At 35.0% G+C, this 13209-nt stretch overlaps 1 protein-coding gene across 3 annotated transcripts in view; it reads right to left on the reverse strand.

The window, feature by feature from the left end:
- Positions 1–13209, reverse strand: part of SBF2 (SET binding factor 2) — a 489527-nt gene that overhangs the window by 178088 nt on the left and 298230 nt on the right. For all 3 annotated transcript variants that reach the window (XM_023239559.2, XM_023239558.2, XM_023239557.2), the window contains exons 14-16: positions 12925–13129; positions 6111–6220; positions 4260–4409 (exon numbers count right to left, since the gene is read on the reverse strand). In XM_023239559.2, coding sequence (XP_023095327.2) covers positions 4260–4409; positions 6111–6220; positions 12925–13129 — 465 coding nt within the window. The remainder of the gene's footprint in view (positions 1–4259; positions 4410–6110; positions 6221–12924; positions 13130–13209) is intronic.

Genomic DNA, 13209 nt, shown 5'->3' on the forward strand with positions numbered 1-13209 from the left:
ATTGTAATTGAATTGCCTTTTTATTTTTGTGCAAAATTATCTTTTTTTTTTTTAATTTTTTTTCAACGTTTATTTATTTTTGGGACAGAGAGAGACAGAGCATGAACGGGAGAGGAGCAGAGAGAGAGGGAGACACAGCATCGGAAACAGGCTCCAGGCTCCGAGCCATCAGCCCAGAGCCCGACGCGGGGCTCGAACTCACGGACCGCAAGATCGTGACCTGGCTGAAGTCGGACGCTTAACCGACTGCGCCACCCAGGCGCCCCTTTGTGCAAAATTATCTTAAGATTCGTCCACATTGTTCCTTGTAGCTACAATTCATTTTCTCTACTAAAAAATATTCTAACATAAAAAGGGGCGCCTGGCAAGCGTCAGTTAAGTGTCCGACTTTGGCTCAGCTCATAATCTCACAGCTCATGGGTTCAAGTCCTGTGTCAGGCTCTGTGCTAACAGCTCAGATCCTGGGGCCTGCTTTGGATTCTGTGTCTTCCTCCCTCCCTGCCCCACCCCTGTTTGCATTCTGTCTCTGTCTCTCAAAAATAAATGTTAAAAAAATTTTTTTAAAACCCCATAATTTATTTATTCATTCTACTGCTGGTTGGCATATTAGTTCCTTTGTTTTCTGCTATTTCAAACAATGCTTCTATGAACATTTTTGTGCATGCCTCTTGGTGTATATGGGTAAGAGCTCATCTGAGAGTGGAATCACTGGGTCAGAGAATATGTTCATATTCAGCTTTACACATAAATGACAAATTATCTTATTTCTTAGTATCTTATATCTTACTAAATTTTCTAAAGGAGTTATATACTATTTTATATTCTAACCAGCAAAGTTTAAAACTTCCGTTTGTTCCATAATTTCACCAATATTTGATAATATGATTTTTTAATTATTCCAAAATAGTGAATGTAAAAGGCTATAGCATTATGGTTTAAATTGACACTCTCCAATTATTGACATAGGTCTTTTATTTCTAGATAATCTTTCTATACACCTACTGACCAAGTGGGTTTCCTTTTTTCTGAGATACTTTTTCAAGTCTCTTGCCCATTAAAAATTTGTCTTTTTCTTATTGATTTGTAGGAGTTTTTATTTTATTTATTTTATTTTAGAGAGAGAGTGAGCAAGAGCAGGGGAGAGGGGCAGAGAGAGGGAATCTTAAGCAGGCTCTATGCTCTGCATGGAGCCCAACATGGAGCTTGATCCCATGACCCTGGGATCATGACATGAGCCAAAATCAAGTTGGATGCTCAACCAACTGAGCCACCAAGGTGCCCCACTTGTAGAAGTTTTTATAATCTGAGCACTAATCTGTTGGCAGTTATATTCTTTGCAAACATCTCTCACCCTGAGGTATGCATTCACTTTATGGTATTTTTTGATGAAGAAAAGTTCTTAAGTTGAATGTAGTCAAATTTATCAATCTTTTATTTTAAGATCAGGATGATTTGTAACTGGTTTAACAAATCTGTTCCTACCCCAGAGTCATAAGGATATCTCTTTTAAGGATTGTTCGGAAAATTAGATAGCCTGGCTTTTCATATTTAAGTCTTTAATCCACGTGAAAGTGTTTTTAGTGCATAGTGTGGTACACATACATTAGTGAAGTTGTGTACATTTTCACCTAATTGTCCCAGCACTATTATTGAATTTTTCATCATTTGGTCACTGATCTGAAATGCCCTTTTTTTTTTTTTTGAGAGAGAGTAAAAGTGTATTTGTGAGCAGGGGTGGAGCAGTGGGAGAGGGAGAGAGAATCTTAAGCAGGCTCCAAGCCAAGTGCAGAGCCTGACATGGGGCTCAATCTCACAACCCTGAGATCATGACTTGAGCCGAAATCAAGAGTCAGATGCTTAACCCACTGAGCCACACTGGCTCCCTTGAAATGCCAGTTTTGTCATAAGTCACATTTCCATATATGTGTACTTCTGTTTATATCTGTTATCATCTGTTATGAACATTCTGTTCTAGGGGTCAATCTAACTACTATATAGTGTCTTAATTACTACAATCTTAAACTAGTCAAACATTATTTTAAGTTTTATTGAAGTATAATTGATAAATAAAATCATAAAATATTTAAAGTGTACATCATGATGACTTGATATATACATACATCATTAAAGGACTCCCATATTTACCTGTTTTATTGTTTTTGTTTGGTGCAAATATTTAAGTTCCACTTTCTTAGCAAATTTTGGGTATATAATACAGTTTTATCAATTACAGTCACCACATTTTACATTAGATCCTGAGGCCTTGGCCTTATAATAGCTAAAAGTTTGCACCTCTTACCAACTTCTCACTATTTTCCCCACCCCTCAGGCCCTGGCAACCACTTTTCTACTCTTTGTTTCTAAGAGTTAGACCTTTTTTTTTTTTTTTTTTTTTTTAAGATTCTACCTATCAGAGATAACATGCAGTATTTGTTTTTGTCTGTCTGGCTTATTTCACTTATCATGATGCCTTCAATGTCTATCCATGTTATCACAAATGGCAGGATTTCCTTTTTTCTCATGGGTGAATAATTCCATTGCTTATATATAACACATCTTTTTCTATTCATCTGTTGATAGACACTTAGATTGTTTTCATATCTTGGCTATTGTTAAAAATGCTTCATTGAACATGTGGATACAGACACTTCTTCAATATCCTGTTTTCCTCTGGACATACTCAGAAATGGGACTGTTGGATCATATGTTTTAGTTTTAATTTTATGTTTTTCATAGTAGCTGTATCAATTTACATTCTTACCCACAGTACACAAAGGCTCCCTTTTCTCCACATCCTCTCAACACTTGTTATCTTTTATCTTTTTTGATAATAGCATTCTAACAAATGTGAGGTGATATCTCATGGTGATTTTCATTCCTATTTCCCTGATGATTAGTGATGTTGAACACATTTTCAGGTGCCTTCTGTACATTTGTATGTCTTATTTTAATTGTTTGTTTATTTTGGTATGTCTTCTTTTAAACTAATTTTTGATCTGACAGGACCAATTCTAAAGTTGCTGTTGTTTTTAGGAGTGTGTTGGTAACTGTTGTTTATTTATTTAATTTTTAGAGAGAGAAAGCACACAAGCAGGAGAGAGGGGCAGAAGGAGAGAAAGAGAGAGAGAGAGAGAGAGAGAGAGAGAGAGAGAGAGAGAGAGAGGAGAGAGGAGAGAAAGAGAAAGAGAAAGAGAGAGAGAAAAATACAGAGCAGACTCCATGCTCAGCATGAAGCCCCACACAGGGCTTGATCCCTCGACTCTGGGATTATGACCTGAGCCAAAATCAAGAGAATGCTCAACTGACTAAGCCACCCAGGCGCCCCAGGGGTGTGTTGGTAATTCTTAGGTTTTTTTTCTCTTCTAGTTTGGGTTCTGATAGAAATTGCATTGCCTCTAATGATTATTTTGGGGAGAGCTGCTATCTTTATCTTCTAATCCATGGACATGGTATATCTTCCATTTAATTAGGCCTTCTTTCATTCATAAATTTTATTATTAATTATACCTGGTAATTCTCATCTTCCAGTGTAACAGAATTTAATATCCATTTTGTTTAGTTTCTCTAGAGTCCCACAGATAGTCTTTGAATTTTTAATATTTAATAACATTTTTCTCCTTGTTCAAAAAGTTTGAAAAAGGAAAGTTTGAGAAATAATTTTTGTATCACCTGTAAAGAATATAATGCCAATGTAATAAATTATCTAACAAGTGAGACAGGATGGGGTAAGCAGATTATTTACTTCTCTTAAATTGGTATCACTATTTTGTGGGAAGTTTATTTCTGTAATATAATATATATATTTTTTGAAGCCAAATGGAAGTATGTTTTGGCTTTATATGCATAGTGTTTAGCAAGTACTTTATTGAGTAATTCATTTATAATTTGGATTATCCATCATTCATTACCCTCTACCTTAATAGCACAACCAAAACCTGACAATGGCATGAATAATTAAGTAGTAATTATTAAGTAATCTGACATTAAGTAATATAAAAATGAATGTTTTAAAGATGACTTTTCATTTTCAGAAAGCTTCCTTAGAGAACAAGTAATATAACCTACTATTTTTCAAGAGAAAATAAAAATGTTTATGCCAAGTAATAAGCGTTTCTGCCCAAAATGGTATGGATATTGGTTCTTCATCTTATTCACTGTGGAAGGCTCAAGAACTTGACATATCAGTAATTACAGAATCTCCTGGGAAAATAAAAAGTAGTCTTAAATATTAGGAATAATCTAAAACAACTAAAAATTACCTGTAGAGTACAGTTCATCATCCTTATTATGTAGTCAAACTGTTGGTGGTCTAATATAGCCCTGTTTTGCTGGACATGCAAACCCAGCTCATCAGTGAGACACTGTCTTGCTGCCTTTCCTTTAAGGGCTCTCAATGCAGCTGGAAGGGTCTGAGGACAAGAGAGGCAGAAGTGAACAAAAGAATCAATGCAAAAAAGTACTTTCAAACACACTAAAAATTCAAGTGCACCTTATCTATAAACCATTTAACAAAGTTATTAGAATTAAACTTCTAGCTTCTACAAGAGTTGATTTGTTATTAAGAACAACTATACATAAATATATGGGTTAACAGTTAATTTTATTTGTAAGCCAGCATGAAAAAGAAATAGAACTGATTCATGTGATAAGTTAAAAAACAAAAAACAAAAAAAACCTTAACTTCACCTAAAAAAAAAAACTCAACAAAACTTTGGTTACCAAAACACTCATGACACTTAGACACCTCTTTTAATAACTGGCCACATCTTCATGGCAAGAATAGAAGGAAAAATTTAATGAAAATAAACACAGGTGACTTTATACCTTTAAACTGGTTATTTAATCAGTTCTTTAATCACAAGTCAGTTTTAATTTATGACTAGAAAATTCTAAATCTCCCTTCCTCATTTCAATATAATAAAGGACTCAGATCAACAAATAGAAATGTCCAGATTTATGTATTAAAACTCTTTCATTTCATCACCCAGAAGAATGTCTCTTCCAGTTTATGAGAGCCTAGTTAATGTATTTTATATAAAATAGTAATATTGAGAGCCTAGTTAATGTATTTTATATAAAACAGTGATAAGCTTATTTAACTTTGAAAACCTAAAAAATACAGAACAAAGGAGCAACTAAGAAGGAAGGGAAGAAGTCTGAGAGAAAGAGGGCACAGTATTATTATAGGCAGGCACAAGAAATAGGATGGAAACCTAAAGCAAGAGAAGCAAAAGGAAGTCTGTGATACTTCAAGCATAAGAGAAAATGGAAACCAAAAAAAGTCAAAACCTAGAAAGGCTTGGGGTCATTTACTATAAGGGTAAAAATGTTACTCTTTTCACGCTTTAGCCTCCTGTAATAGATGTTCAGAGCTATAATGAGTCACTAAGAAAAGATTACGTTACATTTAGCATGTTTTATTTAAAAAGTCAAGAAAATGTGTTTTTTTAAAACACTGTTTTTTCAATAGCATCTCTTATGTTTATTCCAATAACATTATTATACTGGGAACACTGTAAACACTATGATTTTTTTAAGTTTATTTTTGAAAGAGAGAGAGAGAGAGAGAGAGAGATGGAGGCAGAGAGCCAGGGAGACACAGAATCTGAAGCAGGCTCCAGGTTTTGAGCTGTCAGCATGGAACATGACATAGGGCTTGAGCTCACAAACCATAATATCATGACCTGAGCTGAAGTCAGATGCTTAACTGACTGAGCGACCCATGAGCCTCAAGAAAATGTGCTTTAATAAGACCCATTTAAATTGAATACCACTGTTTCTATAATTCATTACTTATTCTGACTAGATTCTTTGCAATAAATAAAATTATACTTAAAATGTTAAATTTCTAAGTAAAATAGGATTTAGTGAACAATGTTTAAAAGTTTGAGGAAAAAAATGACTCTTAGTATTTCTCTGGTAGCCACATATCTAGGCTTGGCTAAGATTTTAAATCTTAGACTTGATTCACTTAAAATGATCAAAACGATCAAAGGACACTCAATAAAGACAAGAGATGGAATTAGAGGAGAGGTCATTTGGCAAGCTACACATGTAAATCTGAAAGGGAAATGATGAATGCTTACTTGGGAAAGATGGAATTTTATTACCTTTTCAGTCTCCAACGTTTTATTTTCAAATATGAAAGAGATGCAATTTCTAACAACTTCCAATCTCTGTGCACTGTTGAAAACTGTTGTCACCTTATCCATTATGGAGACTAATAGAGGAATATAAAGACAACACAAACAAATTAAACCTCTTTGGCAACTACAAAAGCAAGAGGAATATTAGTATTTACAGTTTATACGACTATAGCTATTTACATGACCAACATTTAGAATTTATTCTTTTCCCTGGTTACATGGCATTGGAGGTATTCCATTTTATTACTCTGATTACATATTTAGGTTTTGAAGTGTCAGGCTAGTCAAAGGCTTATAGAGGATAATATCACAGGATAGCTTCCAAAGATAAACTGAACTATTATGCAAATTAATTGATACTGCACAGTTCAATTGTATAAGCAAAAGTAAGTATCTATTTTTTTAAGTTTATTTATTTTGAGAGCGTGCCAATGGGGGAGGGGCAGAGAGGGAGGGAGAAAGAGAATCCTAGGCAGGCTCCATGCAGCCAGTGCACAGAGCCTGACGCAGCAATTGAACCCACACCAAATGCCCCAATTTTTAACTTGAATTGTAAACAAACTGGTAAAGTTTGGGGTACAGTATCATGAAAAAAGTAGCTAACATTTATATATGAGAGGACTACTAACAAAAAAAGAAGCTGATATTTCTAAGATATTACCAAAGGAAAACCACATATGACAAAAAAATCAGATTCTACAAATCTGAGTAGAGGGGAACTGAAAAGACACCACACAAAAAGAGAAATGATTATGGCCCAAGAATTACTATATGAACTTGGGAGTAACTTTTTACTCCTATGAACTACGTACCAGTCACCTTTACCATAAGATTGAATAATTCTAGTCTAATACACTGGAAACCATCAAAACCCCAGAGGAGAAAGCAGGGAACAACAACCTCTTTGATCTCAGCCGCAGCAATTTCTTGCTTGACACATCTCCAAATGCAAGGGGATTAAAAGCAAAAATGAACTACTGGGACCTCACCAAGATAAAAATCTTCTGCACTGCAAAGGGAACAATTGACAAAACCAAAAGGCAACTGACAGAATGGGAAAAGATATTTGCAAATAACATATTGGATAAAGGGTTAGTATCCAAAATGTATAAAGAACTTACCAAACTCAACACCTAAAAAACAAATAATCCAGTGAAGAAATGGGCAGAAGATATGAATAGACACTTTTCCAAAGAAGACATCCAGATGGCCAACAGACACATTAAAAGATGCTCAATGTCACTCATCATCAGGGAAATACAAATCAAAACCACGCTGAGATACTACCTCACGCCAGTCAGAGTGGCTAAAATGAACAACTCAGGAAACTACAGATTCTGGCGAGGATGTAGAGAAATGGGAGCCCTCTTGTACTGTTGGTGGGAATGCAAACTGGTGCAGCCACTCTGGAAAACAGTGCGGAGGTTCCTCAAAACGTTAAAAATAGAACTACCCTATGACCCAGCAATAGCACTACTAGGAATTTATCCGAGGGATACAGGAGTGCTGATGCATAGGGGTACCTGTACCCCAATGTTTATAGCAGCACTATCAACAATAGCCAAATTATGGAAAGAGCCTAAATGTCCATCAACTGATGAATGGATAAAGAAGATGTGGTTTATATATACAATGGAATACCACTTGGCAATGAGAAAGAATGAAATCATGCCATTTGCAGCAATGTGGATGGAACTGGAAGGTATTATGCTGAGTGAAATAAGTCAGTCAGAGAAGGGCAGATACCATGTTTTCACTCATGTGGAACTTGAGAAACTTAACAGAAGACCGGGGAAAGGGAAGGGAGAAAAATAATTACAGAGAGGGTGGGAGGCAAACCATAAGAGACTCTTAAATACAGAGAACAAACTAAGGGTGGATTGGGGGGTTGGGGAGAGGGGAAAATGGGTTATGGACATTGAGGAGGGCATTTGTTGGGATGAGCACTGGGTGTTGTATATAAGCGATGAACCATGGGAATCTACCCCAAAAACCAAGAGCACACTTTACACACTGTATGTTAACCATTTTGACAATAAATTATATTTTAAAAAAATCTAGTCTAATACATAGGCTAAAATTACTTAAAATAAATTTACCTTATGAAAAGAATATTAGAAGGATATAAACCAAAGTAGTATTAGTTAAGAATGTTAATTTCACAAAGTACTATATCATTGGTACAAATGATGTAGTATCAATCATTCTTAAGCCAAAAAGAAAGACCCCTTATATATTTTTTTCTTTTTATTTATTTGAGTGTAGTTAGTTTCCGGTGTACAATTTAGTGATTTGACAAGTTTATACATTATGCTTTGTTTCCAAGTGTAGCTACCATCTGTTCCATTACACTGCTATTACAATACCAAAGACTGCATTCCTTATGCTGTGCCTCTTATTCCTGTGACTTATTCATTCCAAAACTGGAAGCCTGTATCTCCTGTTCCCATTCACCTATTTTTCCCAACTCTCCCCACTTCCCTGGCAACCATCAGTTTGTTCTCTACATTTATAGGTCTGATATGGTTTTTTGTTTAAGAGCCTTTATATTTTATGGTTGCTCTTGGAATCTAAAGGCATAATCCCTTTACTTCCCCTCATACTTAAGAAGAAAGACTATCGTATCTTACTTATTAGCATCCCTTTCATTTCATCAATACAAAATCTTTTATCTTTCAAATCATTTTAAAAATTTTTTTTTGCAATAATTTTAAGCTCACCAAAAGTTACAAAATAGTATGGAGAAGATTCATGCACTCCTCAGTCAGCTTTTCCCATTGGTGACATCTTGCCTAACTAGAGTGTATTATCAGAATCAGGAAATCAATTGGCGCCATATAATAGACAATAAAACTCAAATTTTACTAGTTTTTTTTTTCAATTCATTTTTAATCATATGACACTGACATTCTTCATGGCCATGATGGTTAAATAGATTATTACACATGACTCTTCTATGAAATGCTCATTCTTAATTGTGTGCTCTGGTGCTTCCCACACATGTAGGCCAGTGGAATAGACTGAAATAGAAATTGTTAAGTAGGAAACTTCTTAGAGTCTCCAAATAATACCACATACTTTATTGAGCAACATCTTTAAGCTGTGTTTATAAACTTTTAATTCTAAAATCTCTTCAGCAACATTTTAAATTTTCTTTAGGACAAGCCATTAAAACATCTCACGTTTTCTGATAATAAGTCCGTTACCATGTGGGAATTATTGTTTTCCTTTGAGACTATGACTTAGTTCACTCAGAGAAGAAAGCTCTTCACTTGGAGTTACTGATACTTCAGACTGGCCAAACCCCCAGTTGTGGCGTTCTAATACTAGCTTTCTAACGTCTGATGACAACTCTGGTTTGTGGGCACTTGATTCCCAGGGCTTCCTTTCTAAGGCTTTGGCTTACCAATGCTAGTTCTGGCTCCCCTGAGGAATAGCTCGAAACTAATTAACCTCTCACAATGTGAATGGCTCCTAAGGTGACAGCAATTTTACACTCATGAAATGAGTATCATGTAAAATGAAACTTTCATACTGTTTAATTTTAGTACAAGGGAAATCCCGACTCTTATCAACTCAAATGAACCAGAAAGTTGGACAGAGGCCCCTGCATTCATTCATTCGTTCGTTCATTCAGATTTTACATGCAGGGCCAAATACTGAGTCATGTGTACCTCCCTCACTGATTACAGTGATACACTCCACATGCATCTAAAGAATGAATTTGATGTGGATTAAAAATGAAGAAAGTAAAGAGATCAAATGAGGATAATATTGAGACAGTTAAGGCTACAATTAAAGCAAATTAAACTTTATCAAACTTCATGTGGGTATTTAAAGAAAGAACTTGGTGTGCCTGGGTGGCTCAGTCAATAAAGTGTCTGACTTTGGCTCAGGTCATGGTCTCACAGTGTGTGAGTTAGAGCCCTGCATCAGGCTTTCCGCTCTGAGCTCGGAGCCCACTTCCAATCCTCTGTCTCCCTCTCTCTCTGTCCCTATCCCACTTGTGCTTTTTCTTTCCCTCTCTCTCAAAAATAAATAAACATTAAAGAAAGAACTCAACTAGCTTATGATTATTAAAATAACCTGACTAATCCCTTCAAAAGATAATTATTCACCCCAATGTTTCTACCTTCTCCCTCTTCTTCTCTATGTAAAAGTTCAATCAACACTTGAGTAAAAGGTATTCTTAGGAAAATAATGGCAAATTAACATTACTAAATAAATAAATAATAAAAGTAGCATTAATATTACTATATATGTAATATAACATTAATGTTAACAATGTGTAATTATTAAGCTTACTATGTAAATATACAATGACTATACGGTTATTCATTGATAATAAAACCACACTTACTTCCAGGTATGATAGAACAGTCTGTAGCAAATTAAAATTCCTACAGGAACAATTATAAAAGTCAGATAAAATGCAAAACGATCTATTTAAACGTAACAGATTGCTACAGAAGCACGAGGACTAGAGGACCTAAAATTCCAGAGAAGGAGAAAAAAGTTGGAGAGGTGAGTTAACACACACATCCAAATTTTCCCTAGGCGATCTACCAATTTTGGGTACAGATAGAAGACTACTGAGAATCCAGGCTTGAATCTGGCATATGGCTAGGCTGACCAAAAGTTTCTGGTGAAAGCTGAACTGACAAAAGTAGATATGTGTCATGGTCTGCAGGTAAACCTCTAAAAGATCAATAAGCAAATGTATAAATAAAAAGTTAACAGAGATAAATTATGGAATAAGAAAAATAGTTTAGTAATCCAAAAGAAAGCAAGAAAGCAGGGGAAACATAAAACAGGAAGATTAAACAGAAAAAAAAACAACCAGTAAACTACATTAAGGCCATTACTATATCAGTAATTATATTTACACAAAGATAAATAGTATATTAAGTAATATAAGTAATATACTAAGATAGACTGGCTAAAAAAAAAAAACCCACCACATGCTGTTTACAAAAGGTATACATTTTTTTTTATGTTTATTTGTTTTGAGAGAGAGAGAGAGAGGGTGAGCAGGGGAGGGGCAGAGAGAGAGAGGGAGACACAAAATCTGAAGCAGGCTCCAGGCTCTGAGCTGCCAGCACAGAACCCAACGTGGAGCTCAAACCCACAAGCTGAAGTGACCTGAGCTGAAGTCAGACACTCAACTGACTGAGCCACCCAGGTGCCCCTACAAGAGGCATATATTAAACATAAAGCCCTAGAAAATTTGAAAATAAAAGGATAAAAAAAGATAAACCATACAAACACTAAGCAAAGGAAAGCTGGCATAGCTATATAAATATCAAAGTATACTTTAAGGCAAGAAGTATTATTAGACACAAAGAGGAACATTTCATAATGATAAAGGGATCAATCACCAGGTTGCTATGATATATCAAATATATGTGGATCCAACAAATCATCTCCAAAATATATGAAGGAAAATATGGATAGAATTAAAATGAGAAATAGGTAAATTCTACTATGATCACAGGAGACTATAACACATTTCCCTCAATAGCTGAAGAAGAAGAGATAAAAATCAGTAAAGAAAGACAACCCACAGAATGGGAAAAAATATTTGCAAATTACATATCTGATAAGGGACTTGTATACAAAATATATATAGAACTCTTATGAATCAATAATAAAGAGACCAGTAGCCCATTTAAAAATGGACAAAGGATCTAAATACACATTTCTCCAAAGAAGATATAAAGAATGGTAAATAAGTAGATGAAAAGATGCTCTATAACATCAGTGTATATAGAGAATTCAGAATGCCCCATACATTGCTAATGGGAATGTAAAATGGTGCAGCTGTTTAGGAAAACAGTCTGGCAGTTTCTAAAACTATTAAACATAGACTTACCATATGACCCAGAAATTCCACACCTAGTGATATACCTGAAAGAACTGAAAACATATATCCATACAAAAACTTACACATGAATGCTCACAGCAGCATTCTGAAAACAGTAGTCAAAAAGTAGTCAAAAGTAGGCAAAAGTAGAAACAACCCAACCACCTACCTGTTGGTGAATGGACAACAAAACGTAAATATATATACTTACATATACATATACATATACATATACATATACATATACATATACATATACATACACATACACATACACATATACACACATACATGTATACATATATGTGTATCTCCATACGATGGAATATTATTCAGGTATAAAAAGCAATGAAGTACTGTTACATGCTACATGGATGAACCTTGAAAATATTATGCTAAATGAAGTCAGTTACAAAAGATCATATACTGTATAATTCCATTTATATACAATGTCCAGAATAGGTAAAGCTATAAAGATATAAAGATTATTGCCTAACGGTAGAGAGGAATGGTTTTGGTGGAAAATGGGGAGTGACTACTAATGGGTATGGGTATTTCTATTTGGCATAATGAAAACAATCTGATATTATGTAGTGAAAATGGTTGCACAACTCTGTGGATATGCTAAAAACCATTGAATGGTGCACTTATTGAGTTTTATGGTGTGTGAAATATAACTCAATGTAGCTGTTTTTTAAAATGAGAAGATTCTATAGTATAGCAGTTACATTAATGGTTACTGTTTGTGAGAGACAGTGAATGGAACAGTGTTTCTGGGTGTTAACAATGCTCTAATTCTGGTTATACAAGTTTGTTTACTTTGTAAAAATTCGTCAAGTAGCACCCTTTCATTTTTGTGTCTTCTATCTTGATAAAAGGTTTACTTTTAAAACAAACAAAGAGACAGATACATACCAACAGGTGGACCTGCTGGCACAACACATTTCTTTTCCACTCGTGAAGCAGGAGGTGCATTCTGGTTCTTAGCAAGATTTTCCTGTATTAATTCCTGTACCCGAGTTTCATTAATTTTTGGGAAAGGCAGAATATGAACTCGCAAGTGGGATCCTTCTGTTGGGCGTGGAACTTTCTGGAATGCCATATGAGGGTTAGGATTCTCCTGCAATATCAAACAGGTAAAATTAGTCAGAAGTTGAAATACCAATGGAAGATTGCCAGGCAGAGAGTGGGAGCTCAAAG

The sequence above is a fragment of the Felis catus genome, chromosome D1 (assembly GCF_018350175.1).
Source record: "Felis catus isolate Fca126 chromosome D1, F.catus_Fca126_mat1.0, whole genome shotgun sequence".
Lineage (NCBI taxonomy): Eukaryota > Metazoa > Chordata > Mammalia > Carnivora > Felidae > Felis > Felis catus.